The sequence below is a fragment of the Canis lupus genome, chromosome 12, assembly GCF_003254725.2.
Source record: "Canis lupus dingo isolate Sandy chromosome 12, ASM325472v2, whole genome shotgun sequence".
Classification (NCBI taxonomy): domain Eukaryota; kingdom Metazoa; phylum Chordata; class Mammalia; order Carnivora; family Canidae; genus Canis; species Canis lupus.
In genome coordinates this window covers 67247402-67272793 of record NC_064254.1, presented here as the reverse complement: position 1 = coordinate 67272793, position 25392 = coordinate 67247402, and the positions used below count along the sequence as shown (strand labels likewise).

The 25392-nt window shown below is 42.7% G+C and overlaps 1 protein-coding gene across 3 annotated transcripts in view; it reads left to right on the top strand.

Annotated features, from left to right (window-relative positions):
* The window catches only part of METTL24 (methyltransferase like 24), a 100097-nt gene extending 80337 nt beyond the window's left edge, over window positions 1-19760 (top strand). For all 3 annotated transcript variants that reach the window (XM_025444813.3, XM_025444814.3, XM_025444815.3), the window contains one exon: window positions 17697-19760. In XM_025444813.3, coding sequence (XP_025300598.1) covers window positions 17697-18011 — 315 coding nt within the window. In that variant the 3' untranslated portion in view covers window positions 18012-19760. The remainder of the gene's footprint in view (window positions 1-17696) is intronic.
* The last annotated feature ends 5632 nt before the right edge of the window (window positions 19761-25392 follow it).

Here is a 25392-nt window from a genome sequence, read left to right as displayed (position 1 = left end):
GTTTTGTCTTGTAGCTCTGTGTAGGGTCAACTGAGCGGGCACATCTCTACTACTGTGCAATCAAAAAGTCCTGGGAGCTTGGGCTGTTTGCAGACGTCTCTAGAATACTAAAAATTTTGAATTGATCTTTGCCTGAAAAATAAGAGAGCTGAACACGAGCATTAAGATCAGATGGCCTTTGAACGCCTGGGTGGCTCAGTCAGTTAATTGTTCGACTCTCGATCTCAGCTCAGGTCTTGATCTCAGGGTTGTGTTTTTGAGCCCCCAAGTTGGGCTCCTCAGTTGGGTGTGGAGCCTACTTAAAAAAAAGAGTAGATGGCCTTTTAAAGTAAAGAAAACAACAACAAAACCCCCCACTAGTAACAGATTTCAGAATTATATATACTGTTTGATCTCAATTATTTGCTATGGTAGATAAAATAATACAAGAACTATAACCAGAATGTTAATAGTCATTTCCTCTTGGGACAGGGATTTTTCGATAATGTTTTTTTCTTCTCCCTATCTTTTTGCACTTCCCCAATTTTTAACAATACCATGTCTTATTTTATAAATAGAAACAAACAAATAGCATCCCAAATTGTTGTCGTCTTCTAGGGAATGGAGAAGCCTGGGTAGGCGGGGATATCATATGCTTGTTTGCTAAGTTAGGTCTCAAACAGTTTTTTTCTTTTTGACAATTTAACATGTTATATGATGTTGGCTCTAGGCCTGGACTCTTCCAATTGGACGTGCACCTGAAATTAGGAATTGAAGGGGATACATAGTCCATTTTTGGTGTAGAGGGGATGAATTAGTGGGAGGAAACCCATCTTTAGCAGGAGCGGAGGCTAGTGGCAGTTATTACAGCCTCCACAGATGCAAATGGTGGTTTTCTTCTAATTGTGTATGCATATTAATTTGTATGGAACTTTACAAAATACGAAGTGGCAAAGAAAATGTCCCAGCCCCAAGTTATGCCTTTTGGTCGTACAGAAGCTATGAAATGAATATACATGACAACGTTATTATTCTAGAAAAATAAGTCGATGGAACAAAGTACTGAGGGTACTAGTTCCTGTGGTAAAATAAGCTGTACCTGCTGAAATGTGTGTGCCTTGTCTGAAGGCAAGCCTACCTGCTGCCTTTCTCCCCCAGAATGGCAGCTGGTGGACCATACACAAGTTAGGAACTCAAGAAAGCCTTCTCCAACTAATGAATACTCCACATTTGCTTTTCTCCTGTCATTTTTCCAAAAGGAGCTATAAATCCAGAAACCGTTGACAATGTCGTATTTTGCACTTGGACCCCTTAACACTTGTGGGTTTATAAGGACATGGTATTAAGAACAGCCTGTTTTGGAGTCAGACCCGGTTAGAATCTACCACTGAGTAGCTGTGTGCCCTGGGCTGGTTAGTTAACTTCTCTGAATCTCAGGTTTCTATGGAAACTTCTTGGATTTGGTTTTGGCTTCACCTCTTACAAACCGTATGACTTACCTAGGCCTCAGTTTCCCTGTCTGTAACATGAGGATAATAAAACACTTCATCTGTTGGTTGCGAGATTAATTGGGGTGTTGCATGGAAAAGGCTTAGCATGCTGCTTGGCTCGGCACATAGCGAGCGCTTAATTAAAGTTGGCTGTATCCATTACAGCGGATACGAGAAAAAAGACACTGCGTTCTGAGGGATGGCCCATCCAAAACAAATGTTAGGGCTTTGCATCCAGTAAGAACCAATGAACGGTTATTTCTAGAAGTCGTAACATTTTCCCTAAGATGAGGTTTTTATTTGTATTTATTTATTTTTTAAGATTTTATTCATTTATTTGAGAGGAGATAGAGCACAAGCAGGGGGAAGGGAGGGGAGAGGGAGGGGGGCAAGCAGACTCCTGGCTGAGCAGGGAGCCCAACAAGGGGTTTGATTACAGGATTCTGAGATTATGACCTGAGCTGAAGGCAGATGCTTAACTGACTTGAGCCACTCAGGCTCCCCTAAGATGAGGTTTTAAAATATAATCCATGCCTCAATATTTAACACATTTCTTTGAGTATTTGATGGATAATATCTGTATGTGATAGCTGGTACTAATCTTTTTGTATGTTAAGTTTTTTTCTCCTCTCATTGTAATTGCTACATAAATTTAACAGGAGGTTCAAAACTGGTACACTGGTATTTTTTATTGAAGGCTTTTTTAAAAAAAAAATAAACCTTTTAATTTTTTTTCTTGTTTCCTGGCTGTTGGTGATACATCTGTTTATAGTTTTCTTTCATTTAATCATGTCTTTTCTCTTGGGTTGGGACTTGTGTATATGTCTTGATTATAAGCAGAAGTGATTTTACCTAATTCTGTATTTCTGATTTTGTATTATTTTTCATAACGAGGGCCCTTAAATTAAATAAGCTTCGAGCTCCACAAAACCTTGATCTGCTCCAATTATAAGTTACATTTGTTTTGCAGGTGAAAGACTTGATATATTCAACTCAAAATCGTCTAAAGTGAATGTTATTATGGGAGCATTATGAGACTGAAGAGATCTTTATTTTCTTGTTCAACTTGAGTCCTGATTGAATTTTGCTTTGTTTCTTCAAGAAAAAGTATCCTGTGCTTTCAATGAAAATGTACAGACATGTAGAATTCATTGGATGGTCAAAATAAGTCAGTATCTGGCTTCTTAAGTATATATTAGAATTTCAAATGTATAGAACAGATAAAGAAGAGATCTAACTGCATTAACATAATGCCTCAAACCTAGGTTTTTCAGGCTAAGGGCCTGGCCAAGTGTGATTCACAGCTCCATCTTGTTAATGCATTATAAATTTGGGGGCTCCAAGAGGAGGGGAGAGTGCAATGCTGTGGTCGTGAGAATTCTGGCAAGAGAACGCGTGCCATGTTTCTGGAGCAAAAGGAGGAGGCAAGAGAGAAATATGCAGGGAATCCAGGGGAAGGGTAGTGATCCCAGAATTAGGAAGTTGCTTACCAATTCAGGACAAACAGTGACCTTCCCCTAGGCGTGGATTGCGTCATGCATTCCCGGTCACTAATTACTTCTTTACAGAAGGCTTCAACTCTGCATAACTTTTAAAATCGACACCACTCTTTATAAGTAAGAATATTGGGATATGTTGAATATTTTTTAAATCAGGTTAGTTACTTGGGAAAAAAATGTATAGTGGCTTAAACTATAAAAATGTTTCTCTCACATAAGAGATGTCTTGGGGCAGATAGTTCAGATCTTGCAGAGAAACTGCATAGTCATCAGAGACCTAGGATCCATCCAGCTCTGGTCTCTTCCACCCCTCAGGGTCCAATAGTGCTGCTGCTGCTTCAGCCATCACAACCTTGTCCCCGGTAAAGTGATGGAGGAAGTGCTAAGTACCACCCTTCTCCACCCCCCCCCCTTTTTTTTTAAAAAAAGAAACTTCCTGGAAATCCTACATGACACTTTTACTTCTATCTTATTCATTAGATTTTCATCTCATGGTCACACAGTCATAACAGAGAGACTGGGAAGGATGGTCTTTTATCTGGGCAGCAATGGGATCAGCTAAAAATCAGGGTTTTCTTATGGGAGAACAGATACGTGAGCAAGTGATAGCTTTGCGGTGCTACATTTGCCTTTAAACTAAATGACAGTATATTTGTTGCTATTTTTCTCTATTAAGAACCAAGCATTTAATAGGATCTGAATTTGTAACCGTGTGTTTAGTGGGGAGCTGGTATCGATCATAAGTAAATTTAGAACACGCCAGATTGTGCTTTTTTCTGGGCACTCCTGGTGCAAAGAGATTCTTGGCAGAGAGGGATATCGGGAGAGGGAAGGGATCACACTTCTTTCTCAAATGTTGTAGCAGTCCTCGGATGGAACCCTTCTCGGTCCTTAAGTCTCTGGGAGGATGAAGTTTAGACTTGTAGTTACCCCGCAGCTGCACTAGTGTGTGATGAAAGTTAGTGCTTGATGAATGTTAGTGTGTGTGGGACAGTGAGAGAGAGAGAGAGAGAGAGAGAGAGAGATTCAGAGCAGAGGAGTGGTGTTTGAGATGTGGAATATCTGCCACTAATTAATTAATTTGTGATCTTGGTCAGATCATTTAGCCTCTTTCAGGCTTAGGTTTCGCTGTTGAAAGTGAGGAAATTGGACCAGATGTTCACAATGCTGCTGGCTCCAATCTTCCCTCACCTGGAATCTGGGAGGTAGATTTAATCATCTCCCCATCTCCCCATCCGTCCACCCATCCACCTGCCAAATACTTTTGATAGTACCTGGCAGTGTGGCTGGAAACTGAAGATTAAAAAAGAATAATAATTTATTAGCCTTCATGGAGCTTACAGCCCCTTGTAGGGCACAGGGAAGATAATGCTTTTGCCTCTTGTCAGATGTAAATGCAGCTGAAGAAACTGTTTTCAGCTTCACCTGCCCGTGTGTTAAGTAGAGGTGGCTCATGGCTATCAGGAGTGGAGCACCTCTGTATGTTTCCTGTACCAAATGTTAATTCTTCCTCTGAGTCTTTTCCCAAAACATAGCTGCTGTGGTGCAGAGAAAGCACATTTCTATATTAGCTTGCACAAGATGACCTTAATATGGGGGACGGGGTGGTTAGGGACCTCCCTGAGAATTGGTAAAAATAGTAGCAGCTAGCAGTGCTAGTCCCGATAGAGCCCATGCTCTGTTGGGTGCTGCACATGGTGCCTTATGCTCATTTCTCCTTTAACCTCAGGACAAGCAGGAGTCCTGCTGTTTTTCTCTGAGTCACTGAGAGGCTAAACAACCTGCCCCAGACCCATATGATGAAGCAATCGTCCTAGAGCCAAAGTCCCAGCGACCACAGTGTTGGAAGAGTGCTCATGAGCACTAACACACATTTTTGCATGTGGTTCCAGGGAACGTGAGCCTCACCACCACCTTGGTGATGTGTTTAGGGAACTCTGACCTAATGGTATCCTATTTAGGAAAAACCACAATATACCTTCCCAGATCAAGGATTACCAGTGTGTGGATACTTTCTGCACCTGCTCACAAGAAGGGAGAGAACCCTGCCTGGGCAGAGGCTGAGAGTCTTGTGCACACATGTCATTAAAAACTCACATAATAGAGGTGCCCTGGTGGGGCGCAGTGGGTTAAGTGTCTGGCCTCAGCCCAAATCATGATCTTGGGGTCTGGGGCTGGAGCCCCCCATTGGGCTCCCTGTTCAAAGGGAAGTCTGTTTCTCCCTTCCCTCTGCCCCTCCCCCTCTTATGCTTGCATTCTCTCTCTCAAATAAATAAATAAAATCTTTAAAAAAAACCCAACCAAACAAAACCCAATAAGTCACGTAGCGTCATCAGCCAAGTCTAGTGGTTCTCAAAGTATGGTCCTTGGATCAGCCACATCCCCAGCAGCTGGGTCCCTGGTAGAAACGCAAATACTCAGCTCTGATCTGAATCTACTGAATCAGAAACTGTTGTGTTCGCACGCCCTCCGGCTGATTCTGATGCGTGTGGTACGCTGAGCAGCACTGTCCTGCAGAACTTGGTGCAATGACGGAAATGTCCTATGGCTGCACCGTCCAGCATGGTAGCTGCTAGCACAGCTGGCTTGGGAACAGGAGAACTGAAATTTTAATTTTGCTAGATTTTAATTAATTAATTAAAATTCAAGTGGCACCTGTCTGGCTCAGCGGGTTAGGCATCTGCCTTCAACTCAGGATGTGATCCCGGGTCCAGCGATGGTGTCCCACATTGGGCTTCCTGAGGGGAGCCTGCTTCCCTGTGTCTCTGCCTCTCTCTGTGTGTCTCTCATGAATAAATAAATTAATTAATTAAATTAAAAAAAATAAAATTTAAATGGCCACACTTGGTGAGTGGCTATTGTGTAGGACAGCACCACTTAGCCCCACAGCGTTCCTGAACATTCCTAGGCCTTTACATCTGTACTATTCACTGCATTAGACACAACAAAACAAACAAACTGAATGCCCCATGTAGAATTACGTATTAATATTATCTGTTTCCTTATTCCAGTGTGGATGTCATTTAACTAGAAAATGTTTGGGATGGGGCCCTTGCAGTTTAATGCCAGTGAAATATTCCGTAAGAGAAAAACAACTTGCATGTATTTCCCAAGTCCGGTCAGAACTTACGGTCGGTAAGTGCCTTCTTAGATAATTTCTTCTGCTTTTAGATTTTGAGGGCAAGAATTTTGGAATATTCTCAAGTCAGCATTCTCAACTCTCAGCAGCTTAAGTTCCTTAGGGAAAATGAGATTGTACTGGAGGGGCCATCGTGGCGTCCTGGATGTTGGTGGAGGCGAGATGTGGTCACTGGCAGAAAGCTTTGGTGTTCTCCACGAAAAGGGAGTCAACATGAATAAAAGGGCAAGGGCAGGATGTTTCATGGCATAATGAGAATAACATTTGGCTAAAGTGTAAGTGTAGGGTTTTCAAGTGTTGAAAATTAAGATGCTAGGGATCCCTGGGGGGCTCAGCGGTTGAGCGTCTGCCTTCGGCCCAGGGCGTGATCCCAGAGTCCTGGGATCGAGTCTCACATTGGGCTCCCTGCGTGGGGCCTGCTTCTCCCTGGGCCTGTGTCTCTGCCTCTCAATGTGTCTCCCATGAATAAATAAATAAAATCTTTAAAAAATGATTAAGATGCTGCCACCGCTTGTGCAGAGTGGGATGGTGGGATGCCCAGCTGCCCCCATTCCTGACATCCACCCTGTGACTCTCTTTTTCAAGTGGTAGGTCATAAGCAGGATGGTCACTGTGCTGGGGGCAGAGGGACAGAAAAAGTGAGTCAAGGTGCAAGGTGTCCCCGGGCCGAGCGGACAGGACCTGGTAGCCCACGGGCTCCTGTACCCACAGCCTGTCAGGAAGCCTGGCCAGAGGGGCCGCCAAACAGGAGTGGGGCCCTGCCCTGAGGAATGGATGGGGCAGGTGGGGAAGGGACTCTAACGTGCAGCTGTGAGTGCGGGTAGTGCCCCTGCGTAAGCACCTGCCCGAGCCGGTGCAGGGCCCAGAGACGGGCCCCGGGGACGCCGGCACAGGGCACAGCCCCGGCCTCTCGCTCTTCCCTCCTTGCTCATTTCTGCCACCGAACCCGCTGATCCCTTCATAATTTTCACCCCCAGCGGTGTTTTTCTTCACTCATATTTCAGTGGTTTTTAAAAATTTTTTAAAAGATTTTTATTTATTCATGAGAGACCCAGAGAGAGAGGAAGAGACCCAGGCAGAGGGAGAAGCAGGCTCCCTGCGGGGACCCTGATGTGGGACTCGATCCTGGGACCCTGGGGTCATGTCCTGGGCCGAAGGCAGACGCTCCACCGCTGAGCCACCCAGGCACCCCAAGTTTCAGTCTACTTTAATTTTTTTTAAATTTTTATTTATTTATGATAGTCACACAGAGAGAGAGAGAGGCAGAGACATAGGCAGAGGGAGAAGCAGGCTCCATGCACCGGGAGCCCGACGTGGGATTCAATCCTGGGTCTCCAGGATCGCGCCCTGGGCCAAAGGCAGGTGCTAAACCTCTGCGCCACCCAGGGATCCCCCCAAGTTTCAGTCTATTAAAAACAAAATTAAGAACCCAAGGACTTTATGTTCCGTTTCTCTAAGTGCTTTTTGTATTGGGGCTTGTCTCTTGTGGCCCAAGTCCCCTCGCCCGCCCTGCCGTGCTCCGGGGTGGACTCGGGCCCACGTCTGAGGGGGAACTGTCAGGCCGGAAACCATTCTATTTGAGTATTTGCTTGGTGATTTATTGGTTTATGCCTCTATTCCTTTAGGAATAGTTGATATGTATATTTTTTAAATAAAAACGTCCCATCTCTTTCTGGAAATACTTGTGAATACTTGTATAAATACGATTAGGCCAGAAAAATAAACCAACCGTAGCCCCGGGTGATGTGGCTTCAAGGCACAGGGTTCTGACCCAAGGCCTGAGACAGATGTGTCCCTTTCAGCTGCCCCCCCGGGGGGAGGGGATAAGTAAATGAAGCCTCTGCCTGGCACCGTCCCAGCCCCACCCCTGCCCTCCTGCCTGGCTCCCTGGGCCCGGGCCCTTGCTGCGGCTTCGGGGCCTGCTAGATCTGCACAGCTTGGCTCTTCGCTGTCACAAGTCCCCCGTAATGTCGGAAAGATGTTAGGGTTCAAAGCCGACGCCCAAGAAAGAATTCTTGGGACGTCTTCGGTGCAGAAGGTGATTAAATTAGAGCATGGGGACAGGGCTGGTGGGCAGAGAGAGCTGCACCCAGGGTGGGAGGGGGGGGGGGAGGTGGAGGGGGTGGTGGGGTGGTGGTGAGAAGTGGCCCATGGTATAGTTGCAAGTTGGGAGGGGGTTAGGGAGAGAGTCAGTCTCTAAGGAATTTAGGAAGTGGGGTTTCCAGGACCTGGAGGGGGCTAGCTCTTGGGAAAAGGCCATATATTACCGTCTAATAAAACCATAGTCATGAGGCCCTTCGGATGTACATCGGTGGGCCATGTGCTTGGGGGATGATTGCTAACATGTATCCAGGGGTTTAGAGATAAAGGAAGTTTCCAGAGGAATTTTTATTGTTATAGGAGATTTACAGGGTCCTTGGGGTGGGGCTGAGATTGCCTTTTGCCCTTAGGAAAGCATTAACATCCAGGCAGTTGAGTCCCTAGAGGAATGTCACTCTGCCTGTTTTCTTTTTTTTTTTTTAAGATTTTATTTATTCATGAGAGACAGAGAGAGAGAGAGAGAGAGAGAGAGAGAGGCAGGCTCCCTGTGGGGCCCAGATGGCAGACTCGATCCCAAGGACCCCTGGATCATGCCCTGAGCCAAAGGCGATGCCCAACCACTGAGCCCCCCAGATGCCCCCCTCTGGCTCTTTTAAGGGCTAGTGAATGGGCTGTAGGAGTAAGGACACTTAATGATTTCTCTTCTGCCTTTGTTTCCCACGTCAACCAGGAGCCCTGCTGACTTCTTGACTTCCCAGCAGCTCACCATTTCCTAGATTCGGGAGCTAAGACCAGGTTATAGCCGCGCATCCTGCCCCAAAGGTTCTGGCCCAGCGGCCTCAGGTTGGATTCTTCTGCACAGGCTGGAGATTTGGCAAAAAAGTCTCTGTTTGTAAATGTTTCCCTTATTTCCTTAAAAATTCCTTTGCAGAGTGTTGCTCCCCGCAGAGGTCATTTCTGTGATCTGATTACTACATAAAATTATTTTCTTTTATTATTAGTTCAGAATTGGTCTTACATTAGCTTCGAGTGACCCTTCATATTTCTTGTAATATTCAGGGCAAGCCTTATCTCTCTTTCCCTGGTGGTAGCGGAAATCTTGTAACGTTACATTTTTGCCAGCCAGCGGTGATAATTAAGCCTGATTTAGTGTGTTTAAACTCTGAGGATCTTAAAGAGACTTTTAATCCTCTTGTTCATTTAAGATAGATTAATTTCTTACATTTTTCTCTCTTTTTCTACAAAACTAAGATTCTCTTTTTATTGTGTTCAGCTTTTAATTTTGTAGGTGCAGATATATCTTGCTTTAAGTAGAATTGATATATAAAAGCCCGGGTATACTTTGCTTTAATCATTAAATAATAACTTTTCATAATTAAGCCAAAAAGTAGGAAGAAGTTATATAGATAAAATGATTTAAAAGTTATGATTGAATATTGACCCAAACTACAGTGACTATGGGGGAGCGAGTGTGGCTTGAGCTGTTGGGGTGGTAGGTAGTGATCATTTAATTTTTTAAAACATTCATAAATAACTAGATGAGTGGTTAAATAATCATTTTTTATAACATGAGCCCAGTTGCAAAGCTCAGTTTGTACACTCCTTTTCGGGAATCTATTTTTTACAGAATATGAGCTGTATCTGTAAATGCCATTAAGTGTGTGTTTCTGGCCCCCAAACCAGACAGCTGATACTGAGGCAGGCAGCTGTGTTTGCGGGTCACTGACTGACAGAATAGGAAGTTCCTTGTTTTGTGTTAGTTGATTGCTGGATGGTCAATATTGATACTTTATTGGCATTACTTATAACTTTGGCTCTTAGCCAGGGATTTTGATTAACATAATAATTAATTAGCTTTATAGCTGATGGTAATGGCCAGCTTTAAGCTTTAATACACATTTTTCTGGGTGTAAAAAAAATCTATATCCTTTTAAAGATTAAATATAGAATAATAGGTACAGCATTTTTTATTAAAAATGTTTTTTAAAATTATCTGGAAATAATTTAACATGTACTTAGTTAAAATTGGTTTGTCTTATTTTTTCTTTCTTTATTTAAAAAAAATTTTTTTAAGATTTATTCATTTATTTATGATAGACATAGAAAGAGAGAGAGACTGGCAGAGATACAGGAGGAGGGAGAAGCAGGCTCTGTGCCGGGAGCCTGACGTGGGACTTGATCCCGGGACTCCAGGATTACGACCTGGGCCGAAGGCAGGCGCTAAACCGCTGAGCCACCCAGGGATCCCCATTTTTTTCTTTCTTTAAATGGCATGCAGGTTTTTGTCTAATCTAGTGAATCACTGATGCATAGAGACATAGGGATGTTTAGGGATGCTCCAGAGTGTCACATGGCTCTGGGGAAAGGAAACAAGTGGTCCTTGAACAGGCTGATGACAGTGGTGTGCCTGTGCAGGGCTGCTAGCCTTAGCACAACTTGGTATGTCCTCAGTTTCCCAAGAGCAAGTACAGGAAGGGTCTAGAAAAATTATTGGGAGCTGTAACCTGGGCCTATCCTTTGCACATGCTACTCCTCTTCTGTGAGTATTGTTATTCTAAGAAAATAGGAGCACATACTTAAATATTTAGCTCCAGGGTTGTTGATCACATCAGTGTGCCATGTCCAATTGGAAAGAACTGAGATGTCCATCAGAAGAGGGATTGGTTAAGTAAATTAAACCAATGTAAAAGTCATTAAAAGACACGTTATAGATGGAGGCTAACCATTTCTCTTGGCAGGAAAGCTCTTTTTCAAGTAAAAATTTGTGAGGGATTCCAAATATATAAAAGAGAGAAAAGGGGACTTGCTCCTATTGAGTGGAGGTAGAGGATCCAGAGCCTGCCCACATCTCCCTCGCTCCTGCAGGGGCCCCAGCCACCTCAGTCATATGCTGATGAAATCCCCAAGGGACACTGAGAACATTTTGATGAAAATGGATTGGCCTGGAAAGATATTCATGGCTTGTTACATTGTTACATTAAAAAGCATATTTGAAAACACATGATTCTAATTTTATAAACAACATGTGTGTTTGAGTTATGCCTATGTATGCTGTGATATATGTGTTGTGTGTGTGTTTATGGCAAAGAAAAATGTTTAGCAAGAAATACACCATGTATTCAAGAGTTAACTCTTCTAAAACCTGGATTATGGGTATTTTAACTCCTTTTCTTTTTCCTTATCTGTGGCTTTATAATTTTTAAATAATGACCGTTGTATTGATTTTTTAATAAGGGAATATTTTTGGTTAAATATATATAATCTTCTAGAAATCACAGCTTTGGAATATATAGTATTTGATGCTCTACAAGTAATCTCTAACTTTTGCATAAATGGTGCTTGGTCTCTGTTCTAGTTACCTACTGCTACATAATGAGTCATCCCCAAAACTCAAGTTCCTTAAAACAATAATTGATAATTACATTGTGGATCACAGTTTCTGGGGGGCAGTGTTTGGGAAGGGCTCTGCTGGGTAGTGTTGGTTCAGGGTTTCTCCTGGGGTTACAGTCAGATGATGGCAGGCACAGCAGGATTGGCCAGGCAGGCATCTCTTTCTTTACGTTGATTTAGGGCCTCTTCATGTGTTCTCTCTGCAAGGGCTAGTTTGGATTTTTTCATAGCACAGTAGCCTCAGGACAGTCAGACACCTTGCAGGGGAGCTAAAGTTTGCAAGAGTGATTGTACCACTGAACCAAGTAAGAAGCTTTTATGGACCGGGTTTGGATGTCATCGAGAACCACTTCTAGTGGACTCTTAGTCAATGGCAACAAGCCTATCAAGATTCAAGAAGGGCATCACAAGTCAGGAGACATAATTTGTGGGATCCAGCAGAAAAATGGAAATCAGGGGGTCCCCTGTTGAAAACATATTAAGAATTTTAAGTCAGCGACAACAGAGCATTAAGCCAAGTATGGTGTGGCTGTGTATGTTGCATCCCATAAAGCCATCCCTGGGGGGAACACCGAGTCCATCTCAAGGCCATATTGTAGAAAATCCAGAGATGGGAGTTAATGGTGAGACTGTCTTTGTTTTTGTTTTTTTTTTTTTTTTTAAGATTTTATTTATTTATTCATGAAAGACACACGAGAGAGAGAGAGAGAGAGAGGCAGAGACACAGGCAGAGGGAGAAGCAGGCTTCATGCAAGGAGCCTGACGTGGGACTTGATCCCGGGTCTCCAGGATCATGCCCTGGGCTGAAGGCAGGCGCTCAACCCCTGAGCCACCCAGGGATCCCTGTCTTTGAAAAGTAAAAATCTGCCACGGCCTCTATGACTCCTCTTCGATTAATGAGGTGGCTCACATTTGGACTCCCCAGATCTGGAGTTAGCCGATAACCACAAAGGAAGAACTCCTAGCTCACCAACAGCCAGACTGCCGTAACAGTAACAGGGATGTATTTTAAAACCCCTTGTGGAGAAGTACTGGTTGCCTCTGAATGGACTCTAGCAAAAATATCTGTTTTCTATCTGTTATGGACCGAATTGTGTCCCCCACTCCCCAACTTCATAGGCTGAAGCACTTAGCCTCAGTGTGACTGTATTGGTGATAGGGTCCTTAAGGAGGTAATTTAAGTTCGATGGAGTCATGAGAGTGGGGTCCTCATCCAATAAAACTGATGTCCTTAGAAGACGAGGGAGAGATACCAGGAGAGATGAGGCACAGAGGGAAGTCCGCCCGAGGATGCAGTGCAGAAGCAGCTGTCGGCGAGCCAAGGAGAAGCCTCGGGAGAAACCACAGGTGCCGACACTTTGATCTTGGACCTTCCAGCGTCCGGACCTGGGAGAAAACATAAATGTCTGGTTTTTGTTTTTGTTTTTGTTTTTTTTTGGTTTTTTTTTTTAATTTTTATTTATTTATGATAGTCACAGAGAGAAAGAGGCAGAGACACAGGCAGAGGGAGAAGCAGGCTCCATGCACTGGGAGCCTGACGTGGGATTCGATCCCGGGTCTCCAGGATCGCGCCCTGGGCCAAAGGCAGGCGCCAAACCGTTGCGCCACCCAGGGATCCCAAATGTCTGTTTTTTAAGCGTGCCCTCAGCCCCCCTCAGTCTGTGACATTTTGTTATAGCAGCCCCGGTACACTAATACGATATCTAAGACTCGCACGTACTTATTTTCCTTGTCCTTTTCAGTATTTTTTTTTTATTAGTCCTCCTTAATCCATTGGCTAGCCTAGGTTCTTTGTCAACTTCCAAGGAAAGCCAGATCTAATAGCAAATGCTATGTTTTAATTAATGTCCCTTCTTCAGTAATATTCTGATGAATACGGGCTTTATTATTTATTTTTCCTGGGGTGTTGCTTGTGTCCAGCAAAGGTTCACATCTGACCTAATGCTATAGTTCATTCATGGATTTGTATATAAATCTGAATATTGCTTTTAATCACTGGGGTCAGTTATTTGCAGACATGACCCTGAACGGCCTGTCACATCCTTTCTGTGTGGGCCACTCTTACTCTCAAGGGCTGGGATCTGCTTCCCCTCCCTTGAGTCTGGCCTGGCCTCGGGCTTTGCTTTGGCCCCATAGAATGCAGAGGAGGTGATGCTGGTGAATCCCAGAGCCATCCCAGCCCCAGCCCTGGAAAGGTGCTGCAGTGTGCAGTGCGCCCGCCTATCCCTCTGGAGAGCCGCCTTGATAGGGAAGAGGCGCAGGTGGGGAGCTGCAGGCCTGGAGATGCTGCGTGCCTGCTGAGTTCCAGGAGGGAAAGGGAAGCGGCTAGGGAACTGGGGGGGGGCGGGTGCCAGAGACAAAGTGCACCTGCTGGGCCTGGTGGTGAAGGAACTGGGGAATGAAGCCCAGGGTTTTTAAATTTTTTAAATTTTTTTTTTAATTTTTTAAATTTTTAAATTTTTTATTTTTTTTATGATGGTGGTTTTAATTGGCCTTGGGGCTTTGGGGCCTTGGGGCCTTGGGGCCACCTGCTGTGGATATTGCGAAGTCGGAGCTGGCTGGGCTGGCTGAAGTAGGGCCTGTGGACTACATCCACAATTGCCTCCGAGAGGGGCTGGCCCTTGGGTCTGTGGTATGGGGCACTTTCACCAAGCACTGACTGGGGAATTGGCTCCGGAACACATGCTGCTTTGCCAAAGCTCCGAAGTGATGGCTAACCTCAAACACCGTTGTCGTTGGAATGTGCACCTCCAGAGTTCCTATGGTGAAGTCCTAACCCCCTCGTACCTCAGAATATGACCTTCATTGGAAATAGGGTCGTTGCAGATGTAATTAGCTTCAATGAGGTCGTGCTGGCGTAGGCTGGGCCTCTAATCCAACGTGACTGGTGTCCTTACAAAGAGGGGAAATTTGGGCGCGGGCAATGTGTAGGCGAAGAGCTAACACCATGTGAAGATGAAGAAATAGATCAGAGTGAGGCAGAAGCCAAGGAATGATGGAGATGGCCGCCAACCCCCAGGAGCTCGGGACAGGCATGGGACCGATTGTCCCCTGTGGCCCTCAGGGAGAACCAGTGCTGTCTGACACCGTGTTGTCCAGAACTGGGAGACAGTACATTCCTGTTGCTGAAGCCACACAGTCTGTGGTGCTTTTTTATAGCAGCCCCAGCAAACCAGTGCAAAGGCCGGTGCCCCGTTACCCACTTTTTCTCCTCTCTGCAGTTCTGGGCCCACGCAGGCCTACACGCATGCCCGTGATGGAGCTGCCAAATGGCCTCACACCTTAATCCGGTTAAAATTAAAATTCTCATTTCCTCAAAAAGTTCTGTCACAGGAGATTTACTGGATATTTCAAGCACAAGGGAAAGGAGATAATTTTTGAGAGGAGGACCTCTTTAATGCCTCTGAAATCGTAACACATAGATCGTTTGATCTACCTTCTTTGAGACCCTTCCACCCGAGACTATGTCCTCAGTTATTCCAGAGTTTACAGAGAGTTCAGACCTAGTTGTTTTTCTCCAGAAACCTGACTTAACCTAACTATTCGGATTGACCCTTGATTCTTCCGACGTAATCATTTGCATGATTTTTTGTGCCGTGATTGTTGAAAGCCGATGGTAGAAACTTGGAAGTGGCCTACGAGATGCAGAAATGTTTCGTGCCTCATAATAACAATAATATTGGGTACATTATGCAGTAATAATGGAAATTGCATCTGCAAAATAGTGGTGGTGATGGAACATTCTGAAATACCAAAAAATAAAAAAAAATAAAAACTAAAAAATAAATAAATAAAAAGGAAAAAGCATACAGGGAAGAAAACCGTGTTTTATTCACAGCATTTGGCTGGTTGTGCTTTCTGGAAGTCAGGGAAGAGTTTATGAGCTCCTCGGTACTGTGCTATCCTGGGCTGCATGATTTAGATCGACCTACTCAATTCTGATTGAAGTGGAGAATTTGCAGTCACTGGGATCAAAAGGGGTTAGCAGTGTTGTCGTATTTGAAAATACTTTCTGCTCTTTAGATACGAGAGCATTTTGTAAGTGAAAATTGGATTTTCACAGTAAGCATATATTTGCTATGATTTATCCTGATTTGTTTTTTTTTTTCCCCCTGTGACTCATAACTTCTGATTGATAGCTTATGTTAAAAGTATGTTTGGAAAAAATATGAAACACATATTCCTTTATCTTTACCAATGTAGTTTAAAGGCCAGTTTCAGGCTCATTAACTTTGCCCTGGCCCTTTAATAGTTTGATAGTTTGATGTATTAATCCCATTCAACATATGGGAACTTACAGAAAACCACAGTGAGAAATAAATCTGTAAGGCTTTTAAAACATTTGTAACTATGTGATTTTTGAATTTTGGATATTTTCTGTACTAATGAGAAAATTTTGTGATGTTTTAATTACATATTTTTGTTGAGCAGTTTAATTACCCTAATTCAAGACTATTCTTAAAATTCCAATGATTAAACAAAGTCAAGAAAGTGACGGGGCAGCAGAGATGAAAAAAGTGAGTTAATTCTGTTGTGTCCAATTCACAAGAATTATCTTAGCCTTGTACATGTTCCCGTGGGATCTGCCTTTGCTTGGTTCCTTTCAGAAAGGAGTCTTTTTGTTTTGTTTTTCATATTACTTTTTTCTCTTTGAGTTTGGAAGGCTTTGTTTTTTTTGTTTTTTGGACAGGCTGGTTTACAGACATCTGGACTATTCTGAGGCCTTCTGGTATTCTTAGGATATAACCATCACTCTTTCCCTGGTGGACCGTGAGGTACTGTCCAAAGCAAGGCAGAAAAAAAGAAAGCATCTCCCTCGGGATGTCAGGATACTGGGAAGGATCATTTTCCTGGAGCAGTTATGTCTAAATCCTATGCATCTTCTCCTCTACCCAACTCTGAAATCACACAAGCAATGTTGGCAGCCCAAAGCCATTTTTACCAAGTCCTTGTCTGCAGATCAGGCTGTTTCCCTGCGCTGATGTATGTAGGAAGTAATGCTTTAAACTATAAAGTGCTCTGTAGATGTACACTGGGATATTGATAACCATACTTCTGCTCCCTGACCCTTATTCACGCTCCGATAGCACCTTATTTTCCAAACCAAAAGCCTTTTAGGGAATCAGAGGGGCCATTTTTCCTCTTGTGGTTTATGCAGAGTCATCATGGTACAGTGGTTAAAACCAGGGCCCACGTAGACAGACTCAGTTTGCGTGTCACCCCTGCCTCTCCAGCTCAGTGACTGGGGATGGCTTACTCTCTGAATCTGACTTCCCAAACTTCAAACAGGGATAGTGACAGAATCACCCTTGCAGAATCATTGAGAGGAATAAACGGATATTGCAAGCGAAGCACTTCGCATCGTGCCAGGCACATCTAAGCAAGGGCCCAGTAAGTAATTAGCTTTTATCGCTTCCTGAAGGCTTTGGGGTTCTGTGATTCTATAGCAAAGCCAGCAAAAATGAGCTGATTCTCATAACTTAATTAATTGCAAAACCTCTCCTATCCTACCCTTCTCCCTATATTTCATCTCACCTGGAATGTGAACTTCCGTTCATTAAATGAACAGAGAATGGTGTTGCCTCCCCCTCCCCAACTTTAAAATGCTGTGCTGGTGCATAGTTTTAAAATAATTCACAGGATAATAATAGTTTTTCTTCTTTTTACAAGTCTCATATTCAGACACCTGAGACCTCTCCCTGGCATCCAGTCCTGAGAAGTTGGAAGGGGGTGAGGTTTTGAGGTGGTCCCAGCAGGCAGTGTGGCTCTCTGTCCCTCCCTGGGGCCACCATTCTGTCCTGACGTGGCTGGGTTCCTGTGACCAGTGTCTAGGTTTCTGGGGAGAGGCTGTGGGCACGCAGCTCTGTGAAACACATGTTCCAGCATCTCTGTCTCAGGCATCTGTACCCCCTGGCCAGAGGGGAGGAGGTTCCATTATGATTTCCGACTGGCATTTCCTTATTTGTGTGTTAACATATGGTGTGGAGTGAGGTTAGAAACTCATGGCATTAGTGGCCATTGAAAAAAACCTCTAACCCTAAAATTTGAAACATGCTGCTTTCGTAGGAGGTAGTTACACAGCGATGTTCCTGATGTCAAGACGGTATTTTTAACAACATTTATTGAATCTGCTAATCTCATTTCATCATTTTGTTACAGATTGATGTTCTCAAAGCAGATCTGGAAAGCGCAGAATGGAAAGTTTTAGAAAATCTCATTCTGGAAGATGTCCTTGAACAAATTGGACAGCTCACCTTTGAGATTCATCTCCACTGGCCCGGGTTTGAGGTCAGTGGCGGTGACAGCAGTGTCGTGCGGTTCTGGTACAGCCTCCTCAAAGAATTAGAACTAAAGGGTTTCAGACTTTTTCATAGTTACAAAGATTTATCTAAACCCCAGCTCTTCCTGAAGAAAGACATTTTCAACGCAAGTAGCTGTTATACTCTGAGTTGGGTAAATACAAGATGGAACTAGGATGCAGGACGTCATCCAGACCTCAAGGAAACAATTGGAGAATAAGGCACGTCCGGCTTTCTAATTATCCCTGCACTTGTTCAGTCTCCCGCTAGCCTGTTACCAGCTCCAGGTGGGGACCGTGTTATTGCCTTTGTAGTGCGAATAGCCTGGCACCTGCCCCGTGGGAGGGGCCTAGTGAGCACTTGTGGAAGGGATGGACGCAGGAGGGCCCCAGGAGCCAACCTCCATCTGCCCGAATCCCAGGCCTTCTGTTTGCCTCCGACACAGCGGGGATGCTCGTCCTCCTTTGTTTAACTTGGAAGATAACCCTCCCACTTACCTGTTTTCCCTAAAATTCAGTATGTATCTAAAATCCGTGAAAAATTTCACCAACATGAAAAAGAAATTACATCCATTTTCCGTTTTTGCTGGGCTGATGAGAGTCTTAAGTTTGTAGCTTACTGTTTAAAATAGGACCTTCCCTTAGACTGTCACTCTCCTTGTCAAGGGTTTCCTTGTTCACCTGCTCAGTTCCATTCTTTACGACCCTGTGGATTTCAGACATTCCTCCTTAGCCTTTGCTGAGGCCACGCTGTGGCTTCGCAAGCGCCCCTGATTCTGGTTTCTGGGGACTTAGACATACCAAATTCTGTCACTGAGTTTAAAAGACTAGACTATCAAGGACGTCAACTCAGATTCTTTTCAGACCTACATCCCCTTCTGTTCCTAGGAAACTAAGCACAGGCAAATGTGGGTGTCTTCACTGGTGCCTCTTCTGACTTCAGACCTGGTTTCTCAACCACCGCCTTGCCTATGCTGTCAAATCTCTCTCTCTCTAATACATTATGTCAAAGATTAAGTGAATTTTCCTCTGCGGCCAGTTGGCATTTGTTCTAAGACCGCGGCCTGAGAGCCAAAGTCTGTCTCGTTCCTGGGATGCTTACACTGTGTTTCAGTAATGCCAATCCTGTCTGCGTTTTTAAAAATTAAACCCTAAATGTAGGTTCTCGGTAGTTCAAATGATCTCCATCATTTTTATTTACGGGATTAGACATTTACCCCCACAAATGATTTTCAAAAATTCTATTTCAAGTAAGTTAATTAAATAGCATAAAAGCAAACCAAATTGTTACCTTATTATACATCAGGTATATTTTCTGGCATTTTTTTTACATCATGGGAGAACAGGAAAACTATATATACATTGTTTGCTCAAGAGATCTGGGGAGAGAGTACACCACTGATTGCAACTGGACTTTATTCCTTCTTCCCTTTTTTTATTTCCTTCCATCCCAGACATTCCGAGTTGGCTTTTTGTTTCTTGCAGTGGTTTGAAAATACCAAAATTCCTCAAGTGAGAAACCAAAATAATATTCGAGTTAGATGATCTTAACTAACTTCAGTTCAAAAGGGAACAAGACTTTCTGAATTCTTAAAAATATGAATGAGCTTTTTATTTTAAAACTCACAGGACGCTAATAAAAGTCATTGAGGTGGGAGGACCAGCTTGAACAAGTGTGATTTAAAGTAGCAGTTAAGTGGCTCTCCATGTGCATAGGTATCTCAAAAGCACAAAGGGTCCACGAAAAACTCTGACGGGGTTTAATGCTTAGTTTGCATGGTGTCGCCTCCAAAACAAAGTTAACTTTAGCCCAGTTCCTGCTTGGATTATATCGGTTTCTCTTCTTTATTTTTTTAATTAAAATTTTATACACCGAAGTATGTACAATAAGCCTTTTTATACATTAAACCTTCTTATATGGTTAAGTATGAAGTGTACTAATTTTATGTGTCCAGTCTGATCAGGTTTTAGATATGTACACGCCCATATTAAGGTCTTTAATTCATGGGATTGAAGATTTATGGAATCACTGAAAGCCCTTTGTGCAGGGCAAGTCACCATTTATTCCAGATTGGTGGTGCACAACATTGACTTCATCAGACACTATATATATGTATATATCTGAAGCAAGAATGGCTGTACTGTTAAGAAAAAAAAAAAAGACAAACTCAAAATAAATCACAAACACACCCACCCACACCCACCTACAAGGCAGCTTGTTCAATAGTTTTTTTTTTTTGTGCTTATTTTATGCTTATTTCTAAGACTGTCCTTTATTCCCTTCATGGATAGTTTGAAATTTATGATGAATATTCTGACTGTTGCTATGGTTCCCCTGCCTCTAAAATTTATTATGCTTATTGTGTAGGCTGGGGTTTCTTAACCTCAGCGCAGATTGCCGTTTTGGGCTGGATGATTCCTTGTGGGGGTAGGGAGAGCTGTTCTGGGCATGCTAGAGTATTCAGCAGCATCCCTGGCCCTCCCCACTGAGATGCCGGGAGCATCTCTCCCTGTCCCCCCTCAGTTGTTAGCACCCAGAGACATCCACAGACAGTGTCGCTTGTGCCCTTGGGGGCAAAGCCATCCACCCTGGAGAACTAGCTGGAGGAGGCCACAAGGAAGGGTCTGGGGTGCTACGGCCCTGCTGTTTGGGAAGATCCTGCCTGTGAAGGTAAAAAAAGAACTACCACGTGCATACTCGGGAGCTGCTGTTGAGAGCGTCCTGCGTGTGCCCAGCCCTGTGCAAGGCTTGTTCCTAGTTCTCCCGGCAGCTCAGTGTGGAAGTGCAATTTTCCCGATTATACACGTGAGGAAACTCTGAGAGGTTAAAGAATTTATTAAGATTATGCCACAAGTAGACGGTAGAGTAGGAACCCGCATCTCAGTGGTTCAGATCCAAAGCTAGGCCCCTACCCTCTGCAGTGACGCCCCAAGAGCCTCTAACAGATGTAAGGTGGCACTCCCAAAAGACGTATTTTTGCTTCTTTATTAGTAAATGCTGGGTGGGGAGGGAGGGACTTGATGTACTAACATCAGACCTGCAAATCTGTTAGAGTTGGGACATTTTTGTGGCCGGCATGTTTAATTTTTAAACCATCTACTTAATTAAAATATGCCTGCCAAGTGGAGGCTTACTGAAAGAATACGGGGACCCAGCAACTTCTCTGTCAATATTTCAGGTTGCCAGAAACGCTCTTGCAAGACCTGGAAGCAGCTCTTGGCCCTGGCTCATCCCACTGTGTGACACTTTCCGCTTGGGTTTTAGAAAGGGCAGTCACTTGGAAATGCAGTGTGTTTCCTTTGTTTCCAAAGTGGTCTTTGGCTTACAGATGCATGAGCTTCATCTTACTAGAGCAATGCTCGTAAATGAATCTGAAAATACAAATTTAATAATGTTCTTCAAATGGATTTTAAAAAACCTTGCGTAGGTGAAAGACATGTGAGTAAGAGATTTAGAAATCACCTTTTAGCCATTTAGATAGTTGAGCGTCTACCTTTGGCTCAGGTTGTGATCCCGGGGTCCTGGGATCGAGTCCTACATCAGGCTCCCCTCAGGGAACCTGCTTCTCCCTCTGCCTCTCTCTGTGTCTCTCATGAATAAATAAAATCTTTCAAAAATCACCTTTATAGCACAAACTGTGTCACAATTTGAAACTAAAGTCAAAGAAAAAAATTTTCCCTTTCCCCTTTTCTTAGAGTGATTATATTTGATGCAGCTATAACAGGTTATCATAAATGTCTGTAACTATTTGGTATGTTAAAATGAAGAAAGCCAGGAAGAAGTAAACACATCTATTAGAATTCACTGCAGGTCCACTAATCTTTATAGGGTAGAACAAAGGCAAACTCATGAGTTTACAGTGTTTAGTCCAAATTAATTATTCATATAAGCCATTTCTACCTTGACTATACAATTTTAGGTATAATAAATACAGCACAAGAGTTGAATTTCCTAAGGATCACATGTTTGGGTTTTGCAAAGCTTGGATTAATATCAGGGAGTCAGCCCCATCATCATATTTTGTCATATTAAAAATGAAGCCCTCATTTTAACAGATGATGATTCTTGACAATGCCACAATACCTCCAGGCTCAATTAATGTGATTGTTCTCTTCTGCTGGAGATAAGTTTATGTTTGCCTTTTAAGCAATAACATAATTCTTTTGTATTAGTCAATTGCTGGTTCTTTGTGAATTCAGAAACACACTTAACCTTATGTAAAAAATGTCTTTTTCTTATTGAAAGAGGTATTTGAACTTTACTTGTCACATGAAATCATAACCCCAAGATTCAATGTATTCTTCAACTGCCTAAATTTAGAAATTATTGAAATTCTTTAAGTAATTGTATTTCTGTCCTTGAGGAAAATAAATCAAGCTTAATGTCACACTTTATGTTTAGCACTATATGGAAACATGCTAGTGGGGCATCCAGGTGGCGCAGTCAGTTTAGCACCTGATTCTTGGTTTCAGCTAGGGTTGTGATCTCAGGGTTGTGGGTTCCAGCCCCACGACAGGCTCCCCACTCAGTCCGGAGTCTGCTTGGGATTCACCCCCTCTCCTTCTGCCCCTCCCTGCTGTGTGTGTGTGGACATGCTCTCTCTCTCTCTCTCTCTAAAATAATCTTTGAAAAAAAATGACTAATGCTTCTTAAAAAGAGCAACATTCCTGTGGGCACAGTTATGAGAAAGTGATGGGGCCCAACTCTAATGGAAGAGGCCAAGAGAATGTTTTTAGCTGGGTTCCATTTTACTAGAGGATGAAACAGTCTTAGTAGCTGAGTGTTTCTTTGGAATTACCTAACTCAGAATAAGCTGGAAGCCACAAGGATTATGCCGTAAATCTTACCCTTTAAAAAATACATAAGCAAGTTGCATTATGGGGAGGAGGCAGGGAGAAAGATTTGATACTGCTGTTAACTAGCTGCGTGGTATTGAGGAAATCATCACTTTTATTGGCCTACTGGCTGATCTTGGGTTGGAATATTTGATTTCTAAGGTTTCTTCTAGCTTGAAGATCTCATTATTCTAAGATTTGTGTGATTAGAGAAGGCTCAGACAGTGATAGGATAATTTCTTGATTTGGGTGCTATACAGGGAAGCCTTAGGATAAATTCAGAAGAATCCAAATGATGTGCTTATTCGAAAGAAAAGACCCTGATAAAAGAGGAATCTGTTATGATGGCTCTCCAATCACGTGAAGTGCCCTTAGGCAAAGTACCTTTTTTGGATAACACACTTATATGGTTCTAAAAAACAGAATGTTTCAGGCTGTACTGAGTTATACATCTGTTTTCAGAAAGTCCTAACAAAGTTACAATATCTGAAGATACTAGATTAAATACGTAGCTTTATGATGATCCTTCTGTACGTACATGTGCAAATATATGTGTGTACATAACACACACATATGTACATATACATTCATATGTATGGCTGAATGCCCAAGAAAGAAAAATCTTCAGGCACACAAAGCTCAGCGAGAGCCTAGAAGGTATAGCAGGAACCTTCTCTGCAGTAGTCCTATGAGTTCAGTGCTCAGGGTGGTAGAGGCCTAAAGCCCAGAGAGAAGGTTGTGTTAAGGGAAAGGATCAGCATGGAGACAGCTGCCCAGGGGGACCTTTGGAGTGCCACAACCTCAATGTGAGAGTCCCAAAACACGTCCCTTCCTCATCCCCACCCCCCAGCCCAAGAAAGCCTATCCTTGCTGTAGCTCTGGGAGGAAAGAAGTTTCCCATGAGAATTTGAAACCTCTGGCCTGTTTAAGGAGTTGAATTTATATTAATCTCATGGGGTAGGAAAACCATAAGCTGAGAAATTAAGATAAACAGAGAGAGTGAAACGTAAGGGTATATGGCAGAAACAAATGTAAAACCACTGTGAAGGGGCCCTTCAGCTCAGGCTACAAAGGATTTCTTTCCAAATAAAAAAAAAAAAAAAAAAAAGAAAGAAAGAAAAAAAGAAACAAGACCTGCTTAAGATGAATTCCTAATAAAAAATTACAACTGCCAAGGAAGTGAGATAGAATTGACAGACACAATAAATACTGGGATTTTCAGCCCAAGAAGTTGATGTAACAAGCCTTAAAGAATAATATAAATTATTTAAAATGATTAAAGGCATAAAAGACTATATAGCAACCTTAAGAAAGTGATATATGAAAAGCAGGTAAATATAAAAAGGTATAAATAGGGCTTCCATAAAGGGAAAGTCATTGGAATAAATTTAATAGATTAAGACAGATTAGACACAGCTGAAGAGACTGCAAAGCAAACTGGAAGATAAACTTGGAGGAAACTACCCAAAATGTAGCACAGAAAAATTTATATTCTAAACATATTTTCAGTAATTTGAACCTTAGAATTCCTTTCCGAAGACGAAGCAGTAAATATTTAAGCCATGGGTGTAAAGAGTGGTGCTAGACCTGTTGTGTGTAACGTGGCAGCCATTAGCCACAGGTTGCTATTGAGCTTTAGAATGTGGCAAATGTAACTGAGGGATGGAATTTTATATTTACTTTTAATTAATTTAAAAACTTCTACCTCATTCAATTATTAGAAAATTCAGATATATTTGCAACAACTTGGGCGACTTGGTGTGAAACAGGTAAAATTATGAATATTTAGTGTCTGAATTGAGACGTGCTGTTATATGTGAAATACAAACCAGAGTTCAAAGACTTGGTATGAGGAAAGTAAAGTATTTATTTAAAAAATAATTGAGGGGCACCTGGGTGGTGGCTCAGTTGGTTAAGTGTCTGAGTCTCAGCTCAGCTCAGATCTCAGGGTCTTGGGATTGAGCACCATGGCAGGCTCTGCCCTCAGCTGGGAGTCATCTTGAGATTCTCCATCTTCCTCTGCCCCTCCCCCCCAGCTTAGGCACTGTCTAAAATAAGTAAATCTTTTAAAAAATTAATTGAATGTTGAAATAATACTTTGCATATACTAAATGAAATATGAAAATTAATATCCTGTTTTTTTCAATGTGGCCATTAGTAAAAAATCATACACATGAAAAAAAATTACCCACATGACTCAACTCACATTTTCTGTTAGTACTATTCTGGAACATGTACTTAAAGAATGTTTGAGATTTGAGATAGTCCCTCAGATCTCAAATGCTGAAGGGTGTGAATAGGATGTAGGGAGCTAAAAAACTCCTAAAGATGGTGATTGCAAATACCGGAAGCTGTGCAGGCAAAGGAGTTGTCTCTGTCACTAAAAATGAAGCCACTCTAAGGACTCTGGCTGCAAGTTATGACTTCTTTTCCCTTAAGTTCCCAATAAAATGGCTGCATTTAGGTTAAGAAAGTGGTTTCTAGTTATTAAAATGATCATGAACACAGAAATATAAAAAATGTATATACATACACAAACCTAAATATGCATGCATGCACACACATGTATTTATTTTTGGTTAGCAAAATTTCTCTTGATTTTTTGTGTACTAAACAGTGCCATTTCTGAAATACTCAAGATAAACTCGGATTTTACTGCATTGGCTCTCCTCCTTAGTGTGACTATCAACTGGGGCCCTTGCTCAAAGTGCTGAGTTTGAC